The sequence below is a fragment of the Danio rerio genome, chromosome 23 (genome assembly GCF_049306965.1).
Source record: "Danio rerio strain Tuebingen ecotype United States chromosome 23, GRCz12tu, whole genome shotgun sequence".
NCBI classification, from domain to species: Eukaryota; Metazoa; Chordata; class Actinopteri; order Cypriniformes; family Danionidae; genus Danio; species Danio rerio.
Window position 1 is genome coordinate 4,134,704 of NC_133198.1, and position 15,613 is coordinate 4,150,316.

Consider the following 15,613-nt stretch of genomic DNA (forward strand, 5'->3'; position numbering starts at 1 on the left):
CAACTGTGTGTGCATGTATGTATGTGTATATATATATATATATATATATATATATATATATATATATATATATATATATATATATATATATATATATGAGCAGGTGAGCCTTCAAAAATTGATCAGAAAAAAAGAATTGGGCCCTGAAGTGAAAAAAGTTGAGAACCCTTGCTCTAGGAGTAAGGGTTTTACGATAGTATTTCATCTTAAAAATATTGATACTATCATCCAGAAGCATTGAAAGAATTAGTTGCTTCGTTTCCAATGAAGTCTTAAAGAAACTTGTTCATGCTTTTATCAGCAGCAGGGTGGATTACTGTAACTCCCTCCTCACAGGCCTTCCCAAAAGGACAGTCAGACAGTTGCAGCTCATCCAGAACGGTGTTGCCAGGATTTAGACCTGAACCAGAAATTCACAGCACGTAACACCTGTTCTCAGGTCTTTACAAAGGCTCCCAGTTACATTTACATTTAGTCATTTAGCCGACGCTTTTATCCAAAGCGACTTACAAATGAGGACAAGGAAGCAATTTACACAACTATAAGAGCAACATTTAATAGGTGCTGTAGGCAAGTTTCAGGTGTGATTCAAAATAGATTTTAAAGTGATACTACTTGTCTATAATACTACTTGTCTATAAATTACTAAATGACCTAGGACCTCAATACATTACAGATATGCTCACTGAATACAAACCTAATAGATCACTCAGATCTTTAGGATCATATAACTAGAAATTCAAAAAGTTCATTGCAAGCAGTGTGAATCGGCATTCAGCTGCTAACAGCGCCCTTGCTGCTGGAATCAGCTTCCATAAATGATCAGATGTGCTCCAACATTGGACACGTTCAAATCAGGACTGAAAACACTTCTGTTTAGCTGTGCCTTTACTGAATGAGCACTGTGCCATGTCTGAAAGATCGCACTATTATGTCTTTCTTTTCTTTTACATTCCTTTAAACCAGTTTTAACACATTGTAATCTTTTAAATTATTTTTATTTTCTTGTTTTATTCTCGTTTCCGTAAAGCACTTTGAATTACCATTGTGAGTGAAATGTGCCATGAGTGTAAACTTGCCTTTTACACTTGGCCTCACTTCTTGTTGGAATTAATCCACATTGATGATTATTACTGAGCTAAGCAATTGTAGAATAATATCAGAGCTTGGGATTGGCCATGAGATGAAAAGTAGATATCAGGTTTAGTTAGCTGAGAGCATGAAAACATCCAGTATGTTTGGTGGAGTTGAGCATCATCAGCGGTCAGAGAAGAGATCCACTGAGCTGGTCTGGCAGCACTGAAAACTGCAGACAGATCCAGAAGATTTACAGTCAACTTCAAAGAAGATTCCACCCCAAAACTCTGTCAGTATTTACTCATTCCCATCCCGTTCCAAACCAGTGAATTTTTGTGGGATTTGTACTGGTCGTTCTGCATTTGCCCGTGCGATTTTGGAGAATGGGAGAATTGAGGATTTCAACAGCCAGGATGTAAAAACATTATAAATGTTTCATAAAGGTCATTAATATGGGCCTTTGTGGAGTATTCCAAGCCTTTTGAAGATATTTAATAGGTTTGTGCGACCCATATTTTAAGCTGTTCCAGTGAGCTGCTTCAACTGAGTCAGTGATTCAAACTCAAATCAGTTAGACTCATGAGCTGCATCAAAAATTGCATACTTTCATACTATTTAGTACACTAAAAACAGTATGCCTGAAATGGAGGGGTTCGAGGATGTATTAAATTTGGGTGTGAAACACAATAGGCAGTCGGTCAGAACTGAGTGAGATGGTTACTTAATTGAAGAGAGGCACTCAGGGTATTAGATGTGATTTTCATTTACTGAAGCACTTGGTATACAATGGAACATATGTGTGGTTTCTGAAACAAATAAACAATAAACAATAATCAATACAGATGTTTCACAATAAACATTAATAACTGAGCAGCATACAACAAGTATAGCAAGAAAATAATGGCAAAGTAGATAATAAAGGCGCAATTCTCCGAGTGTCCACAAGAGGGCGCCAAGAGCACATGAATGCCGCATGATGGCAGGGTCTTTGTCTGGGCATGTCCAACTTGAATGATCACCGCAGTTAGCCAATTATCGTCGCATAACGCGCACATACGTGATATACTATAAACATACACCAGTGACATACTAAAGTGTGTACATATGAACATATAACTACAACTTGTACTTAAACACTTGGTAATTCCCGAGTTTAAGCTAGTCATATAAGCAGTACTGTGCTAACAAGCTGCTACAGGTGGTACGTGAACAACAGCTGATCTTCTGTCAATAATAACTTTATAAATAGTGATCACTTACTTTTAAGACACGCACACTGTAGCACAGTATACCAGTAGTGACTGTTTGGTCTCTTTTTGCCGAGTGAGTTCGATAGCAGGTGTTATCGCCAGCGTTATCTCCCGTGTGCACTGTCGCTCTCAACTAGTTCTTAGCTCAGCCCACCTCGATGATACTGCGTTGCATTGTGCACTGATTGGTTGGTGTCATCCGGGACGTAGACATCAGCGGTCCTTTTGCACAGCCGCCCCCGAATTCAGAACTGAATTCGCTCATCTGACAAAAGATCCATAACATGCATTATTCGTCCTCAGGTAGAGCTGGAAGCTGTATAAGTCGAGCCACAATACGGGTATAAGTCTTGCCCTTAACCTCCACATTAGCAGTCCGCACTCGACCATCTGCACCAGGGAACACTTGTGTGATTCTGCCCACTGGCCAAAGTGCACGTGGGAGTTGAGGATCAACTATCATGACTACATCCCCAATTTCTAATGTCCTCTTCTCGGTTTTCCACTTCTGCCGTGCCTGAAGGTCAGGTAGGTAGTATTTCAGAAAGTGCCTCCAGAAGTGCTCTGCAAGTAGTTGGCTGTGACGCCACCGCCGTCGACTTAGGATTTCTGAGTCCTCATAGACGACTTGGGGAAGTGACGCATCCCTGCGACCAATTAAGAAGCAGAACGGGGTAATTGGGTCGAGATCAGCGACGTCAGAGGAGGTATATCCTAAAGGCTTAGAGTTGAGGATACCTTCTACCTCAATCAGGACGGTCCTTAACACTTCCTCAGTAACTGTCTGGGCTCCAATTGTCACTTTAAGGGCTGCCTTGATCGAACGGATCTCCCTCTCCCAGCATCCACCAAAGTGAGGGGCACTTGGTGGGTTGTAGATGAATTTAATTTGCTGAACAGCGAGATAGTTCTGTAGCTCACTTTGGAGAGCAGCAAAGGCCTCATTCAGTTCACGTTCTCCTCCCTTAAAATTAGTGCCTTGGTCACACAGTAACTCATGGGGGTTGCCTCTTCTGGCTATGAACCTTCTTAGAGCCATCAAGAATGAGTCAGAGTCAATACTAGAGAGAAGATCAAGATGGACTGCCCTTGTGGTCATACACTTGAAGACTATACCCCACCTCTTCTCATTACGTCGACCAATCTTAATAACGAAGGGGCCAAAACAGTCCATCCCAGTCGAGTAAAAGACAGGACGGAAGTATCTTTGTCTTGTAAGGGGTAAGTCTGCCATCAATGGGACCTCTGGGCGTCCTCTCCACTTCTTACACTCTGTACATTGGTGTTGGTATCGTCGGATGGCTTCACGACCTCTCAGTATCCAGTATGTCCTTCTGATTTCTGCAAACAACCGCTCCGTACCTGGATGATGCAGTCTCTCATCATAATCTCTTATGATTAACAGTGTGACTGGGTGCCGAGGATCAAGGACAACTGGGTGTATAGTATCTGCTTCCAAGACCTCACAATGCCGTAGCCGGCCTCCTACTCTAATAAGTCCAGTAGCAGCATCAAGTTCTGGGGAAAGAGTGAGTAGTCTGCTCTTCGATGATACTGATTTTCCAGACATCAATAGTCTCAGCTCTTCTGGAAAGGACTCGGCTTGTGCTTGACGGAGAACTGCACGTTGAACATCCTTTTGCAGTTCAGCACTGGAGGTGTAGGCCGCCCCATGAAGCTCCTGTCCATAAGCATTCATGCACTCTGTCAGGGTGTTGAAGTGCTGCAGTTTAGCTGAGGGAGCAGTAGTGGTTACTAAAACAGAGAAGGATGACTGTCTTAGTTCAGAGTTCGGCCCTTCTGCTGCTAAATGCGGCTGTTCTGGCCAGCTCTCAGAAGGGAGCTTAAGGAAAGATGGTCCTTGACTCCACCTGTTGTCTTTAGAGAGGTTTTGGAGAGATTTGCCTCTAGTGATGTCATCGGCCGGGTTGTCTGATGATCGAACATAGCGCCAGACAGCGGATGCTGTCATCTCTTGGATCTCAGCTACTCTTGTCCCCACAAATACCTTGTAACGGCAGGAGCTAGATGTCAACCACATAAGCACAGTGGTAGAGTCAGACCAGAGCGTAGTGGAGTGGATAGGAACTGTAAGCTCAGTGTTCAGGAGTTGGGATAGCTGTGCTCCACTTAAAGCAGCACACAACTCTAGTCTTGGTATAGATTGTTGCTTTCGGGGGGCAACACGGGACCTGGCAGCAACAAAGGCAACTTCTACTTCACCCTCCTTGTGCTCTATTCGCAGATAGGCCACTGACCCATACGCCTGCTCTGAAGCATCACAGAAGATGTGGATCTCATATTTACAAGATGCGTGATCTACTTCTGACAGAGAGTAGCACCTGGCTAAGGATATCTCCTCTAGTCCACTCAGTTCTTTCTCCCATTCATGCCATAAGGCGAGTAGATCCTCTGGCAGGTGTGGGTCGTCCCAGTCCCGTTTCTTGTCCCATAAACGCTGTACTAATATTTTAGCCCGGGTAGTGTATGGGATGATATATCCGAGAGGATCGTATTGACTTGCCAGTACTCTGTATATGTGGCGCATAGTCACTGGCGCAGAGCTCCTAGCTCTGTGTTTGTAGCGCAGTGTATCAGTTTGGCAATGCCACTGCAGTCCAAGCGTGGACTCATGGACATCTTGTTGGTCTTGGCTGAGCCACAGTTCGCAGGTACTAGATCTGGATTCTGGAGGAAGGTGAGTAATCACAGATGGACAATTGCTAGCCCATTGTCGAAGCTCAAATCCTCCACTGGCTAGGAGAGCACAAAGTCCGTCAACAAGGTCTTTAGCCTCTCTAGGAGAATGAAGACTGTGGAGGCAATTGTCGACATAGAATGATTTCTCAATTACCTCTCTAAATCGATCTCCTGGCTGACTGTGATTTATAACGTGAGTCTGCAGGGCATATGAGGCACAGCAGGGACTGCAAGTGGTGCCAAAGGGAAGTACCTGCCACTGGTACACATCAGGGGGTAGATAAGGCTTTAAGTCTCGCCACAAAAATCGAAGCAAGGGCATGTCACCAGGGAGCAGCCTGACTTGGTGAAACATACCGCGAATGTCGCTACTTATAGCAACAGGGTGCTCTCGGAATCGAAGCAGCACTGCCAACAGTGATGGGCTTAATGTGGGGCCTGGCAGGAGAAAGTCATTAAGGCTGTGGCCTTCAAATTGAAAGGAGCAGTTGTAGACGACTCTATTCTTATTATTGTGCTGCACCATATGGTGGGGGATGTACCAAGACTCTTTAGAGCAATCCGCTTCTCTTGGTTCTAGCTTAGCCACATAGCCTGCTTCCTTCAATCTAGTAATCTCAGCCTGGTAGGCAGATGCTTGCTCTGGGTTTTTTAGCAGCCTCCTCTCAACACTCCTAAGCTGAGGGAGAACGGCTTCCTTGGGCATGTTCAAACAAGGCATACTCTGCATTCGGAGGAGCGGTGTGGCATACCGCATTGTGCCCTGTACTTCTACTCTCACAGTGTTCTCTTGCAACAGACTGATTGCTTCCTTGTCTAGCTTGGATCGTGTCACTATCTTGTTGTTGCGATAGGGTATCACATCCATCTGCCACAATCGCTCAACGTGAGCAAACAGGTCTGTGTTAGGTAGTACAGAGGTAAAGAAGCACTGGTGTGTGCTAAGCTCACGACGGACCTCCTGTGTAGGGCCTTGAAGAGTCCATCCCAAGCGGGTTTTAACTGCTGCTGGGCCCCCTGGTGGGCCTAGACGTACTGGTTCAACAGGCGTGAGGAGATGTGGGTAATCTGACCCAATCAACAATACAGGCTGCACTTTATCCATCTGTTGCAATGGGAGACCAGCTAGATGTCTATATTTCTTCTGTAAGAAAGCCACTGGATAAGTGTGTTCAGCAAGGCTCAGTCTTTCGGCTGTAAATGCATGCTGAATGTGGTACTTTTTGTGGGGGTGAGACACCGGTGAGACTGTGAAGGAAACTGTTGTCCCATGAAGCACCTGCTGATCCTGTCTTACAGTGCGCAGTATGAGGTCTTCTGGCTGGCCCTGGAGTTTCAGCTGCTGAGCTGCAGCATGAAGTAGAATGGTCCTTTCTGACCCATCATCTAACACAGCAAAAGTCTCCATTGATGCATCTCCATTTGCAATGATTACTTTACTCACCTTCAAGAGCACTCTGCGGCTGCCAACTGAACGATCTGCATATAAGGTGCCCTTTGTGGTATTCACAAGGCACGAGTTCTCCTTAGGTTCAGTCTCTTCACTAGTACTGACAACTCTCTCATTTAGATCATGCAATACAAGCAGGTGTTTTCTGTTGCACGTCTTACACAGAGCCTTTAATGTGCATCTGGATGCATGATGATTACGTCCACACCGCCAGCACCTATTATTCTTACGAATCCATGCCTCTTTCTGTTCCTTTGTTAGCTCTTTGAAGTTAAGACACCCATTGAGGAAGTGGCTGGAGTTGTCACAGTAAGGACAGTAGGCGTGTGACTTCTCTCTATACTTAGTAGAACTGGGCTTGGAATCTAACGTAGGTATTCGGCATTCAGTGGGGGCAGTGGGCTTTCCAGCACCTAGTAGAATATTTGTTGATCTCCCTGAAGGCTTGTGTTCATGACGACCTTCTCTCCGCTTGAAAGGTAAGGGTGGGGCATACATGACTGCTTTGGCTGTGTCATCTTGTACTTGGAGCTCGTATTCTAACCAGTCAGCAAAGTGTAGAAGTGTAGGGACTGTGATCCTTAAGGGATGGATATATCTCTTAAAACTGATTTGCAGCTCATGGGGAAGCTTGCTCTGGAGACGAGACACATGTGAGCCACAGTCCAATTCGGCGACTCCCTCTGGCCCCAATTGTTCCAACATACTCACTAATGATCGCACTCGGAGAGCAAAGAGCTTAAAAGATTTAACATCTCCTGACTTAAGGTTGGGACTTTCCAGCACTTCTACGATACTCTGCAGAACGAGCTTGTGGGGCTGACCGTACATCTTAACCAGAGCGTGCATCGTGTCTGTGTAGGGTCTCACAGAATTACAGTAGGAGTCTGCCACCAGGAGAGCCTCTTCAAGCTCCAAACGATCTGTCAGAATCTGATACTTAAAACGTTCACTCGCATCTGCTGGCAGAATATTCTCCAGTGCCGTACGTAGTCTGGAAAACTGTCTTGGGTCAGCTGCTGTCAAGCTGGGAATTGTAGGCTTAGGGCCTCGATAAATCTGCTCTTGGGTATGCAGCTTCTCCATCCTAGGCACTAACTCTGGGCGTGAGGCTGGACTGAATTCTCTTTCTGTCTGAAGATAATGGTATCTTGGACCAAGGGGCACATTTTCATAATGTCCTGTTCCTGAAGGCTGGGCTGAATATGTGTGTGCCCTCTGAGAATGTACACCATGACCATCAACTACATGTGACATCCTAGAAGTTAAAGTCATATCTCCCATTTGCTCTGTCAGCTGCTCATAACGGGCTGGTTGAGGAGTAGAAACTTCACCACTATGCGCTCTGAAGCTTCTATGACTAATGACTGAGGGTGGCAAGTGAGTGCGGGGAGCTGGTATTGGTGTCTGAATGCTGGGGCTACGCTGCTGGATCTCCTGTCTTAATGTAGCATTCTCCGCCTTGAGCCCTTGAAGCGCTGAAAGGATTTCTGGTAGAATGGAGCTACGGAGCTCGTCATTGTCCCTCTTCATCTGCATGCACATAGACTTCATATCAGAGGTCTGCTGGACTTGAAAGTGTTGCTTATCATACCCTGGCGATTCATATCCAGATGGCTCTGGCCATACATCTTGGAGTATTAGATCATCTGTGTATGAGGGCTGACTCGTCGGAGAAGATGATCGTGATACATTCGCTGACATGGGTGGGACTGCTTCATTGTCGTATTCACTCAGGCAATTAGATACTGGAGCTCTCTTCACAAAGCCTGATCCATGAACTTCATAATCTGCTAGATATGCAGGTTGTCTTATTTGTCGTCTAGGTCTGACAACAGGAGGATATGGCTCAGAATTCGACATCATCTCTCTACTGTGATTCACTCACTCCGGCTCGAAGGACCACTTGAAATGGAGGGGTTCGAGGATGTATTAAATTTGGGTGTGAAACACAATAGGCAGTCGGTCAGAACTGAGTGAGATGGTTACTTAATTGAAGAGAGGCACTCAGGGTATTAGATGTGATTTTCATTTACTGAAGCACTTGGTATACAATGGAACATATGTGTGGTTTCTGAAACAAATAAACAATAAACAATAATCAATACAGATGTTTCACAATAAACATTAATAACTGAGCAGCATACAACAAGTATAGCAAGAAAATAATGGCAAAGTAGATAATAAAGGCGCAATTCTCCGAGTGTCCACAAGAGGGCGCCAAGAGCACATGAATGCCGCATGATGGCAGGGTCTTTGTCTGGGCATGTCCAACTTGAATGATCACCGCAGTTAGCCAATTATCGTCGCATAACGCGCACATACGTGATATACTATAAACATACACCAGTGACATACTAAAGTGTGTACATATGAACATATAACTACAACTTGTACTTAAACACTTGGTAATTCCCGAGTTTAAGCTAGTCATATAAGCAGTACTGTGCTAACAAGCTGCTACAGGTGGTACGTGAACAACAGCTGATCTTCTGTCAATAATAACTTTATAAATAGTGATCACTTACTTTTAAGACACGCACACTGTAGCACAGTATACCAGTAGTGACTGTTTGGTCTCTTTTTGCCGAGTGAGTTCGATAGCAGGTGTTATCGCCAGCGTTATCTCCCGTGTGCACTGTCGCTCTCAACTAGTTCTTAGCTCAGCCCACCTCGATGATACTGCGTTGCATTGTGCACTGATTGGTTGGTGTCATCCGGGACGTAGACATCAGCGGTCCTTTTGCACAATGCCAGCCGACGATATGCTATCCCATGATGCACCGCTAGAGAATTCATGAATGGGAGTGAAGTGACGCAACTTGATAATATAAAAAGTTACCCAGATACACTACAAGTTAACAGGGGTTCAGGTCACCCATAGAAGAGATGGGTTTTTAGTTGTCATTTGAATAATACCAGTGAGTCTGCATTCTGTAGAGAAACTCTAAAAAACATTGGGTTATTTTTTTCAGCCCAAATCATGGGTTGAGGCATTTGGGTAATTTTTGGGGGTTAATTTCAGAGTCTTGGGTAGTTTCAACGCAGCTCTTTGGGTCAAATCAACTCACAGCAGGGGCTGACTGGGATACTACATATTATGCACTAATTTGTTTAAATGCAGTGAAAATAGTGTAACATACACTACAACATTCCTTGCGTTTTCAAATGATTAAAATGAGATTTATGCTCATAGCAGCCCTTAAGGCTGATTAATACTTCTGCGTCAAACGCCGGTGTATGCTACGGCGCTAACGCATAGCCCTTCGCCGTGGTCGTTGCTGACGTGCTCCTCTCAAAAAATGTAACTACACGTCGCAACGACGCGTAGCGTAAGCTCTGGTATTGGTCGGCTTGGTAGCGCTGACGAGTCTGGGCGGGACCGAGAGCTGCGCGAATGGCGCGAGCAATTGTTTACAAGTGTGGAGTCCCGTGAAGGAGCTCCGGATGGAAAGTTTTATCTTTTGTCTTGCCGGTTCCTGCCTCAAAATGAGCGAGTTTGAGCCACTTGTACATCCAGGAAGTGTTCAGGAAAAGCAAAAAAGCAGCGAAGAAACTTAACACAGAGGAACATTTACACCTCACTGCCAACTAGCGTTTCGGAAGTGTTAATGCAGACCAACAGTGACAGCGCGCAGAAGTATAAATGCACAGCTACGCGCGTTGCATGCGCCGTGGGTTACACCGGTCACCTGACGCAGAAGTATAAATCAAACTTTAGTCAGACCTTTCTAAAATTTCTTACACCGTTTGTAACATATTATTTAAATAAAAAAAAACTAATTACTGGGTATTAAAAAACAGCCCATTTATGGGGTTAAAAATAATAACCCAATTTGGGTAGTTTTTAACCCTGTGTTTTTTAGAGAGATCGGGAAGATCATTCCACCAGTGTGGAACATTGAAAGAAAAGGTTTTGGAAAGTGACTTTTAGCTTCTCTGTGGTGGCACTACAAGACGGCAGTCTATTATCAACTGCAGGCCCCTGGAAGGCATGCAGACTTTCAAGAGCTGGTGGAAGTAGGAGGGTGCAGTACCTTGTACCTTAGTTTGAACTTGATACAAGGATCAACTCGTAACCATTGCAACAGAAATAAAAAAACTATTTTTTACCTACTTCTGTAATTATATATATATATATATATATATATATATATATATATATATATATATATATATATATATATATATATATATATATATATATACATACATATATATATATATATATATAAAAGAGACAATATTTACAAAATATGTGTTGTCAAATGCCTACTGCTTCACAATTTTCACAACTGCTTCACTTCAACATACAATGAAACAAAAAGGGGGAAAACGCTGGATGGCTAAATAACAAGTGGAAATCTACAAATAGAACCCCAACAATCTCAGCTTCTAATTTAATGCTCATTCCAGTCTTTTACAAAAGACGCCCTGAACTCTGTAGCCAACGGGTGGACAACCCTGTTCCTTGAGAGCCACCTTCCTGCAGATTTCAGTTGCTACCCATATCACACACACCTGAACCAATTAATTAGGACCTGAACACCACGTGATAATTACGGGCAGGTGTGTTTGATATGGGTTACAACTGAAATCTGCAGGAGGGTGGCTCTCCAGGAACAGGGTTGGCCACCCCTGCTAGCCTATCCCAGGGCAGATCGATGCGTAATTAGGGCAGATCCTAAAGAGAGGGAAAGTGCAGGAGAAGGAAAGAAAATGCACACGAGAGGGAGAGAGAGAAACTCATCTCCAGATGAAATATTGTCAGTTCGAAACTTTAAAACAATACTGTAATATAGAGTTTGTTTAGCCACCTTTATGGCGCTGGTCCCTGGTGCTAAATCCTTCACATAAAATTTAAAATAAATGACTTTTAGGTTTTAAATAGGTTTTTCTCTAAACATTGGCAATAAAAAAGCCAGTATTGCTTGGAAATTATGTACACATTACCTTTATGGTGAAACTATAGGACTAATAAGTCAGTCTGTATAAATCCCCTGCTGAAAAATCCAGCTTAAACCAGCCTAGGCTGGTTGGCTGGTTTTGGCTGGTTGACCAGCCTGGTTTTAGAGGGGTTTTGGCCCTTTCCAGGCTGGTTTCCAGCCATTTCCAGCCTGGTCTTAGCTAGTCAGGCTGGAAAATGACCAGCCAAATCCAGCTAAAACCAGCTTGACAAGCCTGGTTTAAGCTGGATATAGCTGGTTTTGGCTGGACTCCCAGCTTGGCTAGGCTGGTCAAGCAGGTTTTAGCTGGTCATATTCCAGCCTGACCAGCTAAGATCAGGCTGGAAATCGCTGGAAACCAGCCTGGAAGTGGCCAAAACCCCTCTAAAACCAGCTTAAACCAGCCAACCAGTCTAGGCTGGTTTAAGCTGGATTTCTCAGCACGTTTTATTTTCTTTCCCCCAATCTCATTCCAAACACATATGACTGATCTTCTGTATGCTTTCCCTCCAGAATGAAGCAGAAGCAGCTTGACTCATGCATTACATTCATCCAGAGGTCTCCTTAAAAAGTCCAAATGGTAAACAAAGTTGTGTTTGAGGGAGTGTTGTTCACATGAGGCAGGTTTGGTTAGATTGAACTGTGGTGCAAATGCTTGCTGTGGTAAATTTGAGTAAGCGTGAGCGCTGCCATCTGAACCTAAAACAGACTGAGGCCTAAACTTAAATATGTCCACTTTAAAAACACTTAAGCTCTGAGGAATAATGAACAGGAATTGAAGACATCCAAATAAACCGAAAACAGGACATGATAACACAAGATCCCACAATAAACTTAAGAAAATGCTAAAGTTTCTTCTAGTCATCGTTGTGATGATTAAGTACAGTTAAGTACAATTTCTTGTTGAAAACGCACTTCGCATTTCGTCACTTAGAATTATAAGGTTCTATCTGACAATTTTGTCAACATTGAGTTATTGACATATTCTTATTAATTGACAACTTATTTACATTATGGGATGTTTTTTTTATAAGTTGTTTACAATGTAAGACTTTTTATTTAAAAAAAAAACAAATGTTTCTCGCATACTGTTTGCTATATGGATTGCAAAAACTTTAAAGCTCAATATCTCAAAATCATTCAAATTGCAGATAGAACCTTATAATTCCAAGGTGACTATTTGTGTGAACAGTTTATGACTCTTCTTAAGCAAAAAACTAGCATGATGTTTGTAGATATTTAAAAAAAAAAACATTCTAAATGGACATACTTCTTTATAGAAGACAATGCTGTTTTTCAATACCAAGTACGCAAAGTTTGGACTTGCGTCCTTGGAAGTTCAGACTTGCCAAGTTCAGACTTGGAAGAACAAACTCCAGAGGACGCGAGTCGGGTACTTCTTCAAATGGAACAGCAGTGTACTTTATAACATCACTTACCTCACCATGTATTCATCAGTTTTACTGTACAATAAAACGATTTAATTAATATTATATTAATATTATAAATCTACATTTTTGATTTAAGAAAATGTACACATATTCGTATAAATGTGAATTAAAATGAGCTATTATACACAGACACGTGTCTTTGATAATCAGATTTATTCAAGTACAATGGTAATTATACACACAATAAGAAATAAAGGCGAACACGACAAGAAATAAAGATCAGGCCAAACAATTCGGTAAACAAAGACAAACAGCATACACACGGTAACATAATTAAAGACAATTATAAAAGGTAACAAAACCAGCGCTTGCTGGTTACGCTGCAATGCATTCTGGGTTACCTGAGCTTTACTAGTTCGCACAAGTCACCTCTTGATGCATCCTTAGCCAAAGGCCAGAGCAAGTACACATCCGTGAATTTCATCTGTACTTGGAAAGATGTGAACTTTGAATTGGAACGGTACTTTGGCGACGATTAATGACGTTTTACGAGCACACAAGAACGCAAGTACAGACAAGAACGCATATTGATAAACAGCCAATGCTAAAGTCAGTTATTCTTCGTTGAAAATGTGCGCTCCATGTAAGAATATCTGAATATCTAGGGTTTTAAGCATGCCATTGTATAACAGTGCATTGTTCTGTAGACAATCTAAGAAATTTATTGTAAAAGGGGGCTAATAATATTGACCTTAAAATGTTGTTAAAAAATTAAAAACTACTTTTTTGAAATAGTTGAAATTAATCAAATAAGACTTTCTTCAGAAGAAAAAACATTATAGGAAATACTGTGAAAATGATCTCGCTGTGTTAAGCATTGTTTCGGAAATATTTGAAAAAGAAAAAAATTCACAAGAGGGTGTATAATTGTGACTTAAAGGGCACCTATGGTGAAAAATCTACTTTTCAAGCTGTTTGGACAGACATGTGTGTAGGTATAATGCAAAGACTGTCATATTGGGGTGAAATAAACACACCCAGTCCTTTTTTTTTTATTTAACAACATTAAAATGGTGGACCAATTGGAGCGGTTTTCAGACCGACCGCAACTTGACGTAGGAGTGGGGTCCTCCCGTCCACCGAATTGATTGACAGCTTCGCGTAGCATGTCCCAGTAGTTACGTGTATAATCATGTCAACAAGACCAGACGTGCGCAAAGCAACCGGGAATAAAAGCTCTGTTCAGTTCGCTAGGATCATCAATCATCATCAACTGTGATCAAGAGTGAGTTTCACATGTGTAAAGTGTTTTAAAACAGTGCATGTGTGTAATTACAGCAATTTACTTCAGCTTTACATCAGCATAGCAGCGTGTCAGAACAATAATGAAAGAAGATGCTTCAATCCCGGTTTGTGGACATTAAATCAGGTTTATTCTGTACATTAACATAACAGATATCCACACAGCAGTGGAGATTAGCCTGTATCCTGTCACGTTTGCGTGCAAAAACAATGTTAAGCTAAGCGCACTCTGTCTGTCTGTGTGTTTGTCTCCTGCGGTGTGTGTGTGCGTGTGTATCTGTGTGTGTGTGCGCGCGTGAACTTTTTAACGATATTGTCTGTCACTTATCAATGCAACTGCACAACAAATAGTCATTGGTAAAGTTCTTACTGTAGTATCTCACAAACACTGCGTGAGACCTTCTTCCTTTAAGTCTGTCTGTTGTCTGACGCAGCCGACTGAGGAGATTTAAGGCACGCAGAAAGGCACGTTGAAACAGTAGGCGGGGAGGACTCGCCTTAAAAGCGCAGTACGACAAAACGACCCCCTGGTGGAGAGATGTATAAAACAGGATCTAGTAAAAGGTATAATGAAAAATCTGATGGGTGTTTTGAGCTGAAACTTTACATACACATTCTAGAGACGAAAAAAGACTTATATTAAATTTGAAAAAAGGGGTAACCTTTTTTTAAGCCCTTTAAACTGTTTTTTTTTTATTACGTTTAATTGCTAAAAACAGATTCAATTAGTAAGAAAAACAAATGCTATGGAGGTCAATGGTTACAGGTTTCTAACATTTTTCAAAATATTTTTGCTTGTATTCATCAGAAGAAATTGTAAATCTAGGCAAAATTTAGTTTTGGGTGAACTATCCCTTTAGGTTACTGCGGTTACCGTGTCTGCAGCTCACAGCTACTGTTCAAGTCTATTTGTAGCCACTTTAATGTGACAATCCTTGGAGACAGTTTACAGCAAGCCCAATATGCCTGTACTGGTGTGAAAAAAGAAGAGACTGAAAGAGGGAGAATTTCATGCCGAGGAATGAAGAGCCTCGTGAAATCTATGAAAACAGAGGGGTCAGAGCCGGGTTTGCCTCAATTTCCTCTCGGTGGACGGGTTTGAGAGGAGCTCATATGGCTCTCGTACTGGAATGCCAGGCCAGCAGAGACAGGAAGTCAAGAGAAAAGATTGTGAATGCATAAAAACGGTGAATGCATAAAGCAGCAGCTGCGGTTGGCAGAAAGAAGTCTATGGGCTGGCAATCAAATCCACTAAAACGCAATTACAGACCATTTCAGGAAATATGGTTCACCCCAAATTTCTGTCAACGTTTGCAAACCCTGATGTCATTCCAAACCTGCATGGCTTTCTATTTTCTGTGGAGCATGAACTGCGGGAAGATGATTAAGGTAATCGCTGTTCTCTTCTACAGTGGCTGAGAGAATTCAGACATGCTGAAAGTTCAAGTCGACAAGTTAAGATTGTACTTTTTTGCCCTATTGTGATGCACATCTAAC

At 42.5% G+C, this 15,613-nt stretch overlaps 1 protein-coding gene across 2 annotated transcripts; it reads right to left on the reverse strand.

Annotated features, from left to right (window-relative positions):
* Positions 1 to 1,824: 1,824 nt before the first annotated feature.
* LOC108181461 (uncharacterized) lies at positions 1,825 to 9,130 on the reverse strand. 2 transcript variants are annotated; one of them, XR_012398885.1, is made up of 2 exons: positions 2,338 to 9,130; positions 1,825 to 1,883 (listed from the first exon to the last, which is right to left on the reverse strand). XR_012398885.1 is itself a non-coding variant. In XM_073939582.1 (2 exons), the coding sequence occupies exon 2, from the start codon at positions 8,341 to 8,343 to the stop codon at positions 2,617 to 2,619; it is 5,727 nt and encodes a 1,908-aa protein (XP_073795683.1). In that variant the 5' UTR covers positions 8,344 to 8,551; positions 9,006 to 9,130; the 3' UTR covers positions 1,825 to 2,616. The 2 variants fall into 2 exon arrangements, 1 of the variants encoding a protein (XP_073795683.1); XM_073939582.1 differs by having other exon boundaries at positions 1,825 to 8,551; positions 9,006 to 9,130.
* Between the last annotated feature and the right edge of the window lie 6,483 nt (positions 9,131 to 15,613).